Here is a 17982-nt window from a genome sequence, read left to right on the forward strand (position 1 = left end):
TGGACTCGGCGAGTTCATCAGGCAGACAGCAAAAAATTCGACTTTTTTCACTATTTTGCATCAAGTATCAAACAAACAAGCCTAGGCTCTGATACCACTGTTGGGTTTTGAGCATTCTAACACTTCCTAAGTGTACATGCAACCCTATTAAACCTTGGATCTATGTTTGTCTAAGATACATGCAAAATATTATTTTCCAAGGTTTATAACCTATCTAGCATGGCATGGGGGTACTTTTAACCATAAAAGAACTAGATGAATTACATACCTTTTGTTGATTGTTGATTCCTTGGAGTTTGAGAGCCAAGCACCAATAATGTGAATGCCTCAAATGGAAATCACAAATCACCACAAACTTGGAAAAGATGTATGAGAGAGTATACTAACTCTTGATTTTGGCCACCACACTTACACACATATTAGTGTCTTTTTCATGCAACATAAGCTTGTTTATATAGTGTACATGGTTAGGGTGAAACCCTAATAACCCATGTCTTTTCCTCTTCCAAGGATCCATGGGTAAAAGCTCCATGGATCATCCATGGACTTCCATATAAGCTTAGCCCATTCCAAATGAGTGTTAGCCCACACCATATAAATATAATAGCCCATGATTTAATTAGTCTTCCTTTTAATCACTAAATCAATTCATAATTAATTCAAGATTAAAACTAATTAAATAACATGACTATATATTAATATATTATAACTTATAATATATTAATAAATCGTAAGTATACAATTCTCATAAAATTATCCATAACTAGTTCGGGTGAAGTGCAACCCAAATGGACCATGCCGGGTCGGGTCAAGTATATACCAAATAAGTTATGGACTTAGACACCTTATCCAACAGACCCAACTCGTCGAGTGCAGCTAGCAACTCGTCAAGTTCTTTAAGAGTTCAGAAGGTCATAAAACCCTCACTGACTCGCCGAGTTTCCGCCCAACTCGTCGAGTCTATGCGTGTCCAAAAGTCGGGAAAACCCGAGTTGACTCACCGAGTCACCCTACTGACTCGCCGAGTCCACGACAATCTCCATCGAACTCGCCGAGTTCGCCATGCAACTCGTCGAGTCCCTTCAGTCCATATTCATACAGATGCTTATTAAGCCATCTTAAGGTTCCATATTGCAGATCCAGCTTCCGAAGGTATGTTTATCACTTAAAGTTGCAAACTTTACGTGCATGCAAGGCCCTAAAGTCTTATAATGACGAAACCAAGCTTGTAATGGAGTTTTACACTTGAGGAGAGGTTTATACTTGCCAAAGCTGAAAACTTTATGGACTTAGAGACCAAGGAAAGTCCAGATCTGAAGTTACAACTTCAGATCTTAGCTTATACTAATGAATGGCTTCTTATTATGCTAGAAAAGCCCTAATCTTTAACCAAATGAGATCTAGAATGAAATGAGGTCAAGGTAACGACTTGATACCTTCCACTAGATGCCAACTGAGGTAGATATCAGATCCCCACAAGTTCTTTGTTTCTATTCACTTGATCTCCAAGCTCTTCTCACCAAGAATCCTCTTCCAAAGCTTAAAACACACAATGGAGCACACACACACGTATTAGGGTTTTGCTGAGCTCTCAAGGGACTGTAAAGAGGCTGAAGGAGGCTTATGATTCTTTAAATAGGGTGCAAAACCCCAAAAATTAGGGTTTCATCCCCCAGCACCTACTCGTCGAGTCTATTCTTAGACTCGTCAAGTAGATCACTTATACACATGGCCCAACCCGCTTCTACTCGACGAGTCAGGGCATCCAACTCGTCGAGTAGACCTTGCAATTTATGAAAAATCAAAGCTATAAAATTATCACCTGAGAGTCGGGGCGTTACACGAGTGTGGGCGGGGCCCGTATCTCCTTGAGTGTGGACGAGGCCCGTATCTCCTAGCTGCATGTTATGTGTATGGTATATGGTAGTTTGGGGGAAATTCACTAAGCTTCGTGCTTACGGTTTTCAGTTTTGGTTTCAGGTACTTCCGGTAGCAAAGGAAAGAGCTCGGGATGGCTGCATTGCACATACCTTGATGATTTAGCTTGGGATGTTTACTCTGATATATTGACAGGTGTTTTGTTATGAATAGTTTTGAGATACTATAACTTATATTTTGATGAGATGATTTTCATAACTATGGTTTTATTTAACGATTAAAAATGAAATTCTTGGACTGTATTTTTAGGATGTTTCAGCCTTCCTCCCCAATTGTCTGACCGTAGAGTGAGCTCCTTGTGCTTCAGTCTTGTATGGGTATTGATAAAATTTTCTTTGGGTTGAGGACGTGTCAACCCGTCACATAGAGGAGGCGTCGTTGTTCTTTGACAAAGGGTTGTGCGGGGCGATTGAGGTCATTGTGGTTTGTGGTGGCCCTTTCTTTGGCAACATACAGTGGCGAATTGCCTCCCTATCAAGTAGGTTTGGTGCTTTGGGTTTGTACTCGACAATAGAGGTTGCCTCATATGCTTTTATTGTCTTAAATGCCCAATATTGGGTGTTGCAAGACCACATCTTACGGGATAGCGAAATATGTGGTATGGATTCTGATTATGTTTGTGCCTTGACTTCTCTTCGAAACAAGCTTTTGTACATTGACCTTAGCAGTTTTACTACTAAGGACAACCCCCCCCCCCTCCCCCGCCTAAATCCCAGAATACACCGGTGAGTACCCTTTTTAGTAAAATTGTCTAAGATATGGAAGTGCATTTTGATATGACAACTCGGCAGAAAGTAGTTTTCCAGTATTTAAATGCACCACATGCTCAAGATTTTCTTCTAACTATCCCTATAAATAGGTTTGGCCAACATATGTCTCATGTAGAGTATTGTACTATCCTTAAATATCGGCTCATGATCCTAATATTTCCAGATGATGAGATATGCCCGGTGTGCCGCAAGGCATGTTTGGACTCTTTTAGATAGCATGCAGTTTATTATAAAGAACTCATTGGGTTCAAATACAGGCACGATATGGTTAGAAATGTTTTGTTTGACATATTTAAGCGTGTCGGGGTTTCCACCAAGAGAGAGAGAGACATATGAATTTCTTGACTGATCCGACAGAAGGAAGATCAACACTTAGATCGGCTGACGTTTTGATTTTTGGATGGGTTGGAGGGAAACACGCCTGTGTGGACCTTACAGGGGTATCCCCTCTCGTGAGCTTGAGGTTTGGAGGTTTCAAGGCGGGACATACTATTTTAAAAGCTGCTACATGCAAGGTCACAAAACATGAGAAATCGTGCATGAAAAAATCAACACGTGTTCATACCATTTGCATTTGATACGTTTGGTTTCCTCACACCGAATGCGGTGAAACTTCTTAATAGAGTACAACGGATAGTGCATAGCAATGTTATATCCATTAGATTTATGGATGTAGTATTCAAAAAAAATTAAGTTACCATACAAAAAGGTTTAACGGTGCAGCTTGTTGTTCATTTGTTTCTCAGTCGTTGTGCTGTGATAACTAAGTTCTATCATAAATATTAATTTTATTCCTAATATAATTACACATTGTATATTACATTTATATATATTTTTTATATTTTTATCATTAATACTATTGGTTCAATTTGATTTATAGTAGTTTGGTTTAGATGAAAACTATAAGAGTAAATTACACGAATCATCCCTCGTGCATATGCCAAAATACGCGTTTGGTCCCTATTTTCAAAAATGAACTCGGATAGTCCCTTGTTTGGTTAAAAGTTGTACGTTTCATCCCTCATTAATTTAAATCTACACGCTTCATCCCTTGCGAGATTTGAAAAGACTATATTGCCCTTACTTATTTTCTTTTGGAATTTCTTTTTAATTGTTTATTTTTTTTTATAAATTATAATATATAAAAAATAAACTAGCCCTTCACCATTACACACCCCGACCCCTATTTAGCTAGATACCCTAGATCTTCCCTCTCGTTTCTCTATCTTCATCTCAAAATCTCACCCCTGTAAAGTCAAAATCCGACCACCGGAGTTGGATAATCGCGTTTTACACTCCCACCACCCCTCAACTTTACCCTTACATCACCCATCCGATCTGCACTCCTCTGTCTTCCTCTAATCCTACTCTTGTCATCATATCCAACCACCCTAATTTGCACATTTCACTTATGGTTCCCAAATATGAAACATGTAACCCAAATGGTTTTAGAAATCAAGAAAGAGAGAGTGGGACAGGAAGAAGATGCGCGACAAAAGAGGAAGGACAACAGCATAACTGTTACGGGTGATGGTGGTTTTATTCACTAATTTTATTCATCCAATCCAGTTGGTAATATGCGGAGAATACGTGGTTACATTCGAATTGACACCTGCGTTCCAAACCACCGTCTAGGGTTTAGATACAACTCCACCATCGCCATCGTCCACAGATCGTCTCCTGTGCGCCGTCATCGTCATCGTCTCCTGTACGCCGCCTAGGGTCAAAACCCTAGATCTTATGTAGTGGTCTTCATTGAGAGAGATGGAGAGAAGAATGATGAGGATGCAAGTATGAGATCGGAAGAGACAAAAACAGAAGACGAGAGTGAAATAGAGATTGAGGTTGGAGTCGATTGCCTCACTTTGAAACCGAAGATGCCTGGTGATGGTGGATAACTGGATATGAAATGTATCAAAGAAGAAGAAGGGACCCGAGGGGGGGGGGACGATTTATTAGATGTAATCACCTTTTTCTTTTTTAAAAGAAAATAATAATTATTTTTTATAATAAATAATTAAGAAATAACAAATAAATAGAAAATAAATCAAAAATAAAATAAATAAGGGCATAATTGTCTTTTTATGTGCGGAGGGATGAAGCATGTTAGTTTTAAACTAACGATGGACGGTCCGAGTTAATTTTTGAAAATAGAGATCAAACGTGCATTTTGGCATATGTCATATGATGAACGATTCGTGTAATTTACTCAAACTATAACCAAACATATGTTTTCGGTTACTCAAAAACAAAAACCGCACTATTTCTTTTAATAATGATTCGGTTAAATCGGATTGGTTTGTTTTTCGGTTAATATCACCCTACGAAAATGTGAAAAACAAAAAGTGAGGCTCCGTTTGATATACGTCTGACCGAGTCGAGTCAGACGTTTTTTGCTGATTCGGTCAGCTGAGCTTGTTTGATAAACATATATGGGATGTCTGACTCGGTAAGATAGAGCTGAGTGGGAAAGACTTTGGTTATCTGCTGACTAAGAAAGGGGGAGATAATTTCCAAAAGAGCCCTTGCCCTAATACGTTCCAAATTTCAGCGCCTCATCCCATTTTTCTCTCTTTCAAGCGATCGACGAAGCTATGCCCTCCATCAATCGACGATTTGCGCCTCTACAGCTCTACAGATTTTCGATTTTGCTGCTTCTTCTCATCAGGTATGGTTCTCTCTCCTCTCAATTGCGTTTTTTCTCCTTGAAGTTCTTATTTTTGTTGTTCAATTCGTTTTCTCTCTTCTCAATTGCGTTTTTTCTGCTTGAAGTTCCCATTTTTGCTGTTCAATTCGACTATTTTTATGTTCAAGTTCCGATTTTATTCCCGTTCAAGTTTCATTTTGTTGCTGTTCAAGTTCCGATTTTTTGATGTTGAAGTTCCGATTTTTTTTGTTCTATCTGCTTGTCCTTTGTTGTTTCTGAAGTTGAAAAAGAAATTTACTGGGCAAAAAAAAAATTTTAAGAAAAATGCTGTGCATAATTTTTTTTATAGAGATACGTTGTGCATATTTTTTTTTTTTGATAGAGAAATGTTGTGCAAAATCTTTTTGATTGATGAATCTGAGTTGATTTTGTGCAGGAACTTGAGTTGGAGAAATTCATAACACATGAATTGCCGTTTGTGAGATCATTAAGGGTTTTTGATTAATAGTATATTTTAAATTAATATTACATGTACTAAATAATTTTAATTTTTTTATTAATAGTATATTGAATAAAAAGATTCTTGAGTATCAGGGTAAAATGATCAATTTGCATCATTCAGCAAATTCAGTCAGATGTACAATCAAACAGCATAGTTTCTTACTCGGATAGAATTTATTATTCAGACAGATATTTCTCAGTCAGCACTTTCTCATTCAGGCACTATCAAACAGGACATGAGTGTCACTTTGTAAAATAATTTGGTATTTGGATGTTAGCGACAGCAGGACCACAAAACTTTCAAACTATCCATTACCACCACAAAATTCAACCAAAACCGATCTATCCATTCATCACACACAAATCTCATAACATGCTTCTTCAGGGAAGCTTCTCCCTTCCATTCCGATCACCCCTCCGCCTCCGACCTCCGATCACCCACCACCACCTTCCTCGCAAATTCTCCTTGGCAGCGGTTTCATCTTCCGCCAGTTATGCCATCTCCGACCAAGAACTGGAATCGCGGGGTTTCATCTTCCGCCGCACAATCGACGACCTGAACCTCGACCATTTAAACTCCGTTTTCGTCGCCGTCGGTTTCCCAAAACGAGACACCGACAAGATAAAAGTGGCGCTGGAGCATACAGATTCGTTGTTGTGGGTGGAGTATGAGAAGACGAAGAGACCGGTGGCGTTTGCTAGGGCCACCGGCGACGGCGTATTCAATGCTATTATTTGGGATGTGGTGGTGGATCCGAATTTTCAGGGGATTGGGTTGGGGAAGGCGGTGATTGAGAGAGTGGTGGAGGAGCTGCTGCAAAAAGGGATCACAAACATAGCTTTGTATTCGGAGCCCCGAGTTTTGGGATTCTATAGACCTCTCGGGTTTATTTCGGATCCAGAGGGGATAAGAGGAATGGTGTATTCAAGAAAGAATAATAGAAAATAGTTGCAACCAAAATTATATTTTTGTTGTTTTTTTTTATGATTATTGATTTAAGTGTTGAATGTTAATTATAAATAATATAAATCAAGATGAAGACTATCTTCATAATTATTTCCATTTTATTAATTGTAATTTATAATACTTAGTTATATTTTTTGGTAATTTAAATAGAAAAGGAGAAATTTAATATCTTTTTCCTTTTCTTCCTATTTGTCTATGCAAAATAATCACAAATGCTTTAAATTATTTTTAATTTTATCAAATGTTACCATTTGACGTGGATAATAAGATAAAACAAAAAAAAAATATGCAAGGTGCGTTTGGTTGTAAAAAATTGATTTTATTTTCTAAAAAAATATTTTTAGAAAATAGAGTTGAGTTTTTATTTTTATTTTTCAATAAAAATTTTAGAAAACGTGTTTGGTCGGAACTAATGGAGTTTTAATTTTCCATCTTTGAAAATTAAAAAACTTTGGAAAACTGTAAAAATTACTTTTCTAATTTATAAAATTTGGAAAAATAATTTTTTTTTATTTTATTAGAAAACCTTGTAAAAATGAACGAACCAAACGCGTTTCCAAAATTTTTATTTTTCTTGAAAAAATTTCTTGAAAAACTGGAAAAAATTTCATAACCAAACGCACCATAATTTCTCATAAAACAAATATAGAAAAGCTTAAAGTTATTTGAAGGTAATGATACAAAACCACTATATTATCTTGGAGTAAATTACACAAATCGTCCCTCGGTTAGGTAATAAAAAGCATGTTTAGTCCTTATTTTTAAAAGTTAACTCAAACCGTCCCTATGTTTCCATTTCCTTGCATGGTTAGTCCCTATCACTGTTAGCCATTAGTGGTTTCCGTTTAAGTACCCCAAATACACGTTTAGTTCCTTGTTTCTTTTAAATTTATCATTTCAGTCCCTCATTTCTTTTTAAAATACTATATTGCCATTTTTTCTTCCGTTAATCATAATTTATCAATTAAATTAGATTAATTATAAATTTTAAAAACTTTATATCATTTTCTTGTTTCTCTCTCTCTCTCTCTCTCTCTCTCTCTCTATCTATCTATCTATCTATCTATCTATCTATCTATCTCTCTCTCTATTCTTTGTCCTTTTTTCAATTCGGGCAACCAACTCATATCATTACCGGCAACCATGGCCATCACCGACAGACCACTAATCGCCAACGATGTTAATTTCACCATAGAAAAGAAACACAAAGCACACATACCTTGTATGTGTGTGATGGTACAACACAAAGAGAGACGAAAATTTATATTCTGACAATAACTTTGTTCGGATCTGCGATTTAGAGTATGCTAATAACAACTCCCTTTGTTTTCGTCCTCTTTTGTCTTCTATGTGCAAATATGCGATTTAAGGCATGCCATCAACAACCATTTTATATCTCGATTTTAGATCTATACTCCATTCGTAGATCTATATTTTGACAACTCTTCTCTCTTCTCCGGTGGTGATAAGTGGTGGTTGCAAGAGCTGAGAAATAAGATAGGACACAAATCTAGGGTTTGGATTCTACATCTCGGTATCTTTGGATTTTACATTGATGTAGGTATTTTGATAGTTTCATTTTATTTACTTCTTTGTATAGTTTATTTTAACATTTTTCATTCATAGTTTAGCTAATTTTCATGCATATTTTCCTTTTTGTTATTTTATGACTATTTCGGGTACTTTCTAGTTTCGTGAGCATAATTGCAGATTTTAAGGAGACTAGCGAATTGGGATCGTTGGGAAGCAATTGAACTTGGAAGACAACACGGATTTTGGGCTAATATCTATTGGAGGTGGTGCATGGAGTGGGCTTATTGATCATTTGAAGGCTTGGAAAAAATAAACTTTAAATTTGCAAGATGCGGGAGAATATTCGAGCGTGCGTAGATTATTAATCGGACGATTATGTGAGCTATGGATCATTTGGAGAAGCCAAATTGGGCTTAAAATGAAGAAAACTTGAAGAAAAATGGGCTAGGAGCTTATTGGACTCGAACTGGGCCAAGTGGGCTAAGCTGTAGAGGCCCAATACTCAAAGAAGCTACATTCAGGAACCACTCGCGCAACCCACCGGTGCATGGTTGCGCGGCCGCGCACAGCACTGCAGGGGAAATTTCGAAATTTTAATTGGAAGGCTATTTGAGGAAGGTTGGTGCCCATCTTTTGGAGACTCTTGCACATCCAAAAAATCAACATTTCTCTGGAGATTTTGGGGCATTTTGAAGACCAAGAAGACCTCAAGAACTTCATCTTTTCACCTCTTAATCTTGTTGAATGTTTGGTACAATCTTTTCTTACTTTGTTTTCTTAAGTTTAGTCATGCTAGGCTAAACTAAACTTGCTTGACTTTTGTGGAGTCCTTTGAATTTTGTTGAATGTTGAAGACTCCACAAACTTGTTCTTAAATCTTTGTGGGAATGTTTTGTGCTTTAACATCTTATCACTACTTGTATGTTTTTATTCATGAGTTTAAATGTGTTTGTGGTGATTAGTTGGCTAATTTCTTGATTAAGTAAAGGATCCTCAAAATAGCAAGCAACAAATGACTTTTGTGTTAGTTTTGCTTCACACAATCATAAAAACATTTTCTCCAACATGGTAGTGAAAGCATTTGACTCCTCTTGGATTTGGTGACTTTTTGGTTCTTAATGCTAGTTGACTTTCACTAATTACATGCTTAATGGAAATTGTGACTTTGACTAAGGAAATTGTTATGAGCTTCTCTAACTATTTTTAACAACTAAGAAAAGTCTAGGTAATCTCAAGTTTTTTGGATTACTATAGCCAAATTAAGGATTTAAAACAAGTATTGCACCATTGGATTCTAATGATATGTTCATCAAAAGTCAAAGTGAGGAAACTTTAAGTCAACCATCTTTCTCTTATTGATTTTACATCAAACTCTTATTTTTGTTGAATTGTTCATTTAAATCTTAGTTTAATCCTAGTTTTATTTCAAGTATTTAAAAGACCAAAATCCTCATTTCTATTTTTATTGTCATTTTACAAGCAATTTTGCAAAGAGATTTTCCATAGAGTTATTAAATTGAACTAATCTCCGCGAATTCGACCCCTTTACCACTATACACTATTTTAGTGTCGCAGATTTAGGGTTATTTATTTCATTTGTCTCGACAACCACCAAATTTCATGACTTATTTTAGTATTGGGGACTTCATCTCGAAATCAATGTTGATTAAAGGTTTTAGATTAGGATTTAGTGTTGATTATAAGTTCCAGATTCTGGTTCTAGTATCAAATTTGGGTTTGAGCTTTGGATTTTGGTTATAGTATCAAATTTGGTGTTGACGAGTGGTGGTTAATGAAGGTGCTGACGGTGAAAGAAGATGGTTGTCGGCAATGATATGAGATAGTTGTCCGAATTGAGAAAGAGGATAGGGAATAGAGAGAGAACGAGAGAGAGAGAGATGAAAATGGTATAAGTTTTTATAATTTATAATTAATTTAATATAATTGATAAATTATAAATAAATGAAAAAATAAAAAAAATGGCAATATAACGAGGGACTGAAAGAGGGACTAAAATGATAAATTTAAAAGAATCGAATACCTAAACGTGCTTTCGGGGCACTTAAACGGAAACCTTAACGGCTAACGGCGATAGAGACTAACCATGCAAGGAAATGAAAATATAGGGACGGTACGAGTTAATAATTTAAAAATATAGACTAAACGTGTTTTTTAATACCCAATTTGTGTAATTTACTCATTATTTTGTTTAAACCGTTTGTATTAAAGTTTACTTGATGCCTTTAATATGATATGTTTTTATGGTATTTTTTTAAATAAGGCTATTATAAATACGTTTTTTGTGTTACTAAAACTAGAATTTGGGTCATTTTTAGTCATTCTAAATAATTGGATGTTATACTTTAATTATTATATTTTGTTTAAGTTACAATTAGACATCAAATTTGTTTATTATTATTTATTTTTTTTTGTTTATTTTAATTACTCTATAGGATGATAGACGATGTATAACATGGGGCACCCTTTGTGTAAAATATCATATCAGAAAAACTTCACGATCAATTTAACAAAGATGAAATATGAGTTGACGATAAACAATAACTTCAAAATAACGATAGAACAATCCATTGAATTAACTATTACTTGACTTATTACTAAATACTTATATCAATGTCATTGGAAAAATTATTATTTAGATTGACAAATCTTTAACTTACATTGTCCGAATCTTAAATTTATTTAAGTACTAGTCTACTAGACACTCTTCATGAAAAATAAATAAATAAATAATGATAGAGGAAATAGAATGCAAGTTTCTATTTGTATGTGGAGTAGCGGACAAGCACGAGACAATATCTATACCATCCATATCATGTTTGGCGGTATGCGCACGAGCGGACGTATGTAGTCAGTAGCCAATTGTGCAAGTGTACATTGATGCAATTTCTTTTATTCTAATGTATTCTTAAATTTATTTTTTATATATAATATTAAATACCTATATTGTAGATTCTGGATCCATTATTTATTCGTAAATAAGATTTGTCCGAACACCAAAAACTTAAATATTGTCTTGACCTATTTAACTAATCTATCAAACATTTATCAAGAAATAAAATTAGTTCAGATTGAAAAATACATTTAACTAAAATCGGAACTTGTAAATTCAATAACGTGTTGGTTCATTAGAATAGAATAGAATTCTAGAGAAAAAGATTTTAATTTCACCACGTTTTAATGTTTAAATTAATTTTGTATGATGAAATTGAAATAATAAATGAAATTTTTTTTCCATCAAATCGGAAAAAATATTTTTTTTTCAAGAATATGATGTTATTAATTCTCTAAGGCTGGAGTGTCTTTCATTTTTTCCATTTTTGGCCGCACACTTCAAAACTGGACTCCCTAAACAAGGGTAAATGGTAAATTTTATGATATGAAATAAAAAAAAGGTAACAAGGTAAAATGTCAGTTTTGTTCATATTAGACTATGGGGCATAGTGAACACCGCCCCCTCTCTCTAAAATTGTTCTTTAACCCATTAGAATTGTAATCCTTGTTTTACACTAGCCTCTGCCCTCTTGCTAATTTTGGTCTAATATATTTCTTCGTTAACAAAAAAAAAAAAAAAAAAAAAAAATATATATATATATATATATATATATATATATATATATATATATATACATCATTGCTTTTTCTTTTAACCGACAAATTTAATTTATTCGGGAGTTAAATCCTTAACGTCAAAATGAAGGACACCAGCTTACCTCGACTATGAAAAAAACAACAACGAAACTTCTCTTGAAGGTACACAAACGCGTTTTTTGAAAATGAATTGATGAAATCATTGAAGGATCCAAGCTGGAAGCCAGCTGTTCTTACGTACTCCAACATCTATTATTTTACTTTTTTTTATTTACTTGAATATTTATGTTTGATTGTTTTGTACATGTGAAATATTTTTAGGAAATGTATTTCAATATTTCACTGCCATATTTTCTTTCATTCTTCCATTTTCACTTTTCTCATACTACTACACTGGAAAATTTATCATTCTCAATCCATACAATTTATTTATTTATTTGATTTTAAATTAAACATTTATTAATTTGAAATTAAAATATAAAATATTAAGACTAAAAATAAAATAAAATTTTCATTAAATAAAACATAAACTGCTACATGCAGTAAATAAAATAATGAAAAAATAAATTAAAAATCATTTATAATAATTATAATCCTTTTGTTTATCTCCTCGACCCATTGTGAGTGTCCATTTTCCTTTCTTTATGGTTTTAGTTTCTTAGATCTTGCCCTTTATCACATTTTGAATCCCTTTTATGATATTGGTTGGAGTTTAGGGATTGGTTGGAGTTTAGGGATGAACTCCACATAAAGCTTGCAACTTTATCAACTTTGGGTGTCCCTTGAGTGTTCTACTTTTTAGATCTAGAATTTTAGAATGTTTTGAAGCCATGCATGATTACTAGGTCATTTTTCTCACCTTTATGACCTAATTTTGCGGTAGTAATGATTTTTATGATCATTTGTGAAGCAAATATACCTTCTGGAAAGTTTGAGCAAAATTTTTTACGTATTTAGAGCTTAATCAATTAAGTTGTCATCAGATAGAAACCACGACATGGCATGATGCTCATCACGACGTTATAAAGGAAGGTATCACAACTATTCTGTTGGTTTGCTGCCACGGCGTGGTGGTATGTTTACCATGACGTGGTGGCGGAGTTGGTTACGACTGTGTTGGATAGCCACGACGTGGCGAGTGGTTAGCCACAACATGGTGACTGTTGACCATTGACTTTTTGTCCTAATTGACTTTTGGTCAAATTGTTAGTTTTAGAGAGTAGACTAAGGTGTTGTCTTTGGATGTTTCCATTAGGTGGTGTGTAACACTACCCTTTCGACTATACTATGTAGGATACTAGTTGTGTTTGCGACTCTTACATGGAAGACTAGGATTTGGCCCTTGACAATTGTATAAAAGACCAAGATCTGGCCCCTGGAACTTGTATGTAAGACCATGATTTGGCCCATGGCAGGAAGTGATTGTACGACTATCATTTGGCCTATAGTATTCATTTGGGGTTGAAATAGACCCGTGAATCTATATATAGTATGTGGTATTTTAGGGAACTCACTAAGCTTTGTGCTTACAGTTTTATGTTTAAATGTTTTAGGTACTTCTGGTTCCAAAGGGAAGGGTCTAGCTTGATCGCATTGTACCCTATGGAGTTTTCCGCACTATCTTTTATGACTCGTTTCTGATGTTTTGAGAATACATTATATTCATGATTATCTTTTATAATGAACGAATGAATGGTTTGGTTGTTTTAAAAATGATATTTTTACTCTGTATGTTTGGGACGTTACATGAAGCTTTTTAAATAATAGGATTTGGGAAGGAATCATCTAGGACTTCAGCTCATTGACTATCCATTGGGAAGTTCTTTATCATACCATTCAAAGTATTTACAATCTTCTTTCCCAAAAGTGAACAAATTTGGAAAACATGATGTTTAATTTAGAACACAAATAAAAAACAGTTTCAAAATAAAATAAAATAAAATAAAATAAACAAAAAAAAAAACTTAGTGTCATTTGTGTCATTTTCCCATAAAAACCTATCTAAAAACACCAATGAACTATATACTTTGATTTGTTATTAAGGGTCTCTTCGACAACGTGCTTTTAATAACTCTAGGAAGCTTTTAGTTTTCAAGAAAAAAAACCCTCAAATTAAAGAAATAAACTTTGTTCGGAAGTATAAGCTTAAAACTTTTATTTTAAACAAAAAACTATCATCCAAAAGCTACTTCATATAGCTTTTGAGAGTTTTTAGTAGTATTTAACTTTAGGTTTTATATTTTATATTATGGTACATCTTTCAAAAGCTTACAACTACTTTTTCAAAACATGTCTATACAAATAAAAGATACAACTTTAAACTAGTTTTTACATACTTGAAACCTCCTATTATGCTTATTTTTTACTTGCCAATGTGGGTGGGGTTGTGGAGATACTAAAACATCTCAAAAAAAATGTCCTATTTATGTATTAATTTATTAGTTTTTGACATGGAATAAGATAGTATACCCCATTAAATACAATTTTACACAAGAAAAACACAAAGCGATAGAACGATAGAATAAATTTATGTGGTTCGGTTGATGTGACATACGTTTACAGGCAGGACCGCTGGATTCTTCTATTACCAAATTGTTTCAAAAGAAATTAAAATGGAATCCTAACTATAGATACTTATAACTGTAAACCCTAACAACTATAAGGCCAAACTCATATATTAGTAAATTCATAATAATTAAACAGGTCTATACCATGGGGGCTTCACCCACTTCACTTACTACGAATACTTAACCCTTCGAAATCATCATTCAGGTTTTCTTCAATCCGTTTCGGGTCAGATTATTCATTTGAGTCACCAAATTCCAAATAACATATTAACAATAGTTATACCTCCATGTCTAAATTGACTATACACTACACATAGTATTATGATCCATAAAAAGGTTGATCACACCAGAAAAAATGAAACATAATATCTATCATTTAATGAGATAAGTAGGGGTGAGCTCGTATCAGAACATATATCAAACCATATAGTACCGAAATCACTTAGGGCCAGTATAAAGAACCGAATACCAAACCGAAGTAGGGGTGAGCTCGTATAAGAACATATATCAAACCATATAGTACCGAAATCACTTAGGGCCAGTATAAAGAACCGAATACCAAACCGAAGTATAAGGTATATATCGGTTCGGCTTGTGAAAGTAGGCTTAGTTAAAACTTAAGGGCAAAATCGATACTAGAATGGGACCTGACCGGTACTAAATAGTGTAGTACCAAACAATTTCTTACCAAAAAAAAAAACGAACCGAAATAGGATACAATTCGGTTTAGAAAACCAGGTGAAGATTCTCACCTTTAAAGACAGGTATTGATGTTTTTTTTTGCATTTATAAAATCTATATAAAAGATAACGACCATGTTCAAACTTTTGAATTGAAAATAATATTTCAAAACCACTTGACTCTTTTAAATGTAACAATAATAATTATTGAACATGATGAACTAAAATGTAAAAACGCGGGGCATTTAATATGTGCATTTGAAGATGACAGTTTCCAAGGGCCTCACCTCACATGTCACATGCCTAACTTCACCCACCGCTGCTCACTATTCCCTCCTCCGCCATTATAAATACTCATCTTCTCCACCACCTTTTCTTACCAACAAACACCTTAAAGAATCCGTACTCCATTCCTATAACTTCAAAAAAAACATGAAGCTTCAATCTGCAACAACATCTCTAATCCTCCTCCTCCTCCTCGCTCTTCTCTTCATCTCCTCCCTCGTCGAATCCACCACCACCATCACAACTTCTCCAACCGCCGCCCCTGTTCCCTCTCCAAGTACTTCACCGATCCTTCTCCTTCATATAATAATATTAATTTCTCTTCTCCTGATTCTGTATCTAAATATCTAATATCTGTACTATGTAATTACGAGTTATTGAATTATTGATTGATGATGAAATGTAGGTGGATCATTTGGATGCGATAAGAAGTGCGAATTGAGGTGTTCGAGATCTGGATGGAGAAAAATGTGTCTGAAGTTGTGTGGGATCTGTTGCGGGAAATGCAAGGGATGTGTTCCTTCGGGTCCGTATGCAGATAAGGCTCAGTGCCCTTGCTACCGTGATATGAAGAACCAAAAGGGTAGAGACAAGTGCCCTTGAATTTATTTATTTATTTTTTTTAATTTTAATGTAATGTTAGTATTTAATTATTATATTTTTAATTATTATGTTTCCTTATTGGGTTAATAAAGTTCATCGGTTGTACTACAAAGATAGTACTTTGTAGTTATTGGTGTTATTGAGTTGATTCATAAGTGGGATATTTATTTGGAAGTAAAGACATCTTGCTTATAATGTTTATTTTTTGATGTATACCGTTTACATCAAAATTGATTAAAAGAAAATAAATAAAAGGGTATTTGAAGTTTATATGATATAAGAGTTTTTTTTTAATAAAACATTTATAGACTACTGAAATTGATATAAGAGTTTATATGATATAAGAAATGGTAGTCAAAATCCATAAAAATATAGTCAAAGGTAAAGAAATCATAGTATAAAAGTGTAGTCAAACCTACATGTTTTTATTGGAAACATAAAAAATTGAAAAAAATTAAAATTTAAAATCACCTACAATTTGTACGGGTATTTTTAGAAATCTGCTGATTTTTTATTATTTTTCAAAATCATTAAGAAGTTTAGGCATTTTAATAAATTTCTATTATTTTTAACGGCTTTAGATTAAGCATTTAACATGGAAAGTAATATACTATATGGTTATATTATTTAATTTAACTTGGACAGGATAACTTAATTAACTCATAAGATGTTTATGATATTCAATTTTTCATAAATCACAATATTTGATTTTTGGTCCGATTAAATTTATAAGTCACGAATTCAATGAAATCAAATAGTATCTAATCTATACATGAAATGATAAATGATGTGATAATGATAAATTGAAAATTAAATGAATAAATTTATCAAAATGTCACCAATATATGACCTAAAAACAAGATGATCATATACATGCAAATTACACCAGATAATGCATTAGGATTGACAGGTGCACCTTGATTTCACAAACTCTGTGTCGGTGGTGCTCATACCACGTGTACGGCGTCGGCAGTGGTTCACCGGCACTGGTTTTCATCGCTTCTACTATAAATAATCGTCTTCACCACAATGCTACCAATTTCATTGATAATTCGAAGAAGATGAAGCTTCCACTAGCAGCTCTACTCATCCTCGCTCTTGTTTTCACCTCCTCCGTCTTTAAATCCGTCATCGCAACAACTCCTACCGCCGCATCCGCCTCCACCTCCGTTTCCATCTCCGTCTCTGGTCCAGGTGTTTCATCGATCCCTCTTCATTCACTAATTCTCTCCAGTTTTAGGTTTTCACAACAAAACGGAATACTTTGATTCGGCTTTTGTAGAAGGATAGATCGATTGATTTGATTGAGTAGTGATTAACGATGATTTGATGAATTGATGAATGCAGGTAGATTTGGTTGCAATAAGAAGTGTGAATTGAGGTGTTCGAGATCTGGCCGGAGAGACAGATGTTTGGATTATTGCGGGATCTGCTGCGGGAAATGCAGCGGCTGTGTTCCGGCAGGTCCGTACGCCGATAAAGCGGAATGCCCTTGCTACCGTGATATGAAGAACCCCAAGGGGACAAGCAAATGCCCTTAAAATGTTTGAATTTTAATTGATTAGAGTTTGTGTGAATAATTGTTGTGAAGGAGTTTTTGTATTATTGAAATAATCTTTTATAAATGAAGTATCTTTTAGTTTTAATATCTTTTATAATTAGAGTTATTCATTAAAATGGTTTAGTGAAATAGTTTTTACAAAGAAAGTGATTTTGTGGTTTGACTAATTTCCTTGTGAAATTTATCAATTCGAAATTCGTTTATTTCAAGAACCATACATTATAAATGTTAGGTTTTCGGTCGATACCTACAAAATATAAGATGTGAGGATAATAAAGAACGCACATTTTTACAATCTAAATGTAAGGATTTCAGTCGATG

At 34.2% G+C, this 17982-nt stretch overlaps 1 protein-coding gene and 1 pseudogene across 1 annotated transcript; both read left to right on the forward strand.

Annotated features, from left to right (window-relative positions):
* The first annotated feature begins 6150 nt into the window (after positions 1-6150).
* Positions 6151-6919, forward strand: LOC145109137 (GCN5-related N-acetyltransferase 1, chloroplastic-like). Its single transcript, XM_079046247.1, has one exon. The coding sequence runs from the start codon at positions 6230-6232 to the stop codon at positions 6803-6805; it is 576 nt and encodes a 191-aa protein (XP_078902373.1). The 5' UTR covers positions 6151-6229; the 3' UTR covers positions 6806-6919.
* Positions 6920-17161: 10242 nt separating this feature from the next.
* On the forward strand, positions 17162-17641 carry LOC145106761 (peamaclein pseudogene; annotated as a pseudogene).
* The last annotated feature ends 341 nt before the right edge of the window (positions 17642-17982 follow it).

This window comes from Lactuca virosa, chromosome 4 (genome assembly GCF_052849685.1).
Source record: "Lactuca virosa cultivar CGN04683 chromosome 4, Lactuca_virosa_CGN04683_v6, whole genome shotgun sequence".
Classification (NCBI taxonomy): Eukaryota; Viridiplantae; Streptophyta; class Magnoliopsida; order Asterales; family Asteraceae; genus Lactuca; species Lactuca virosa.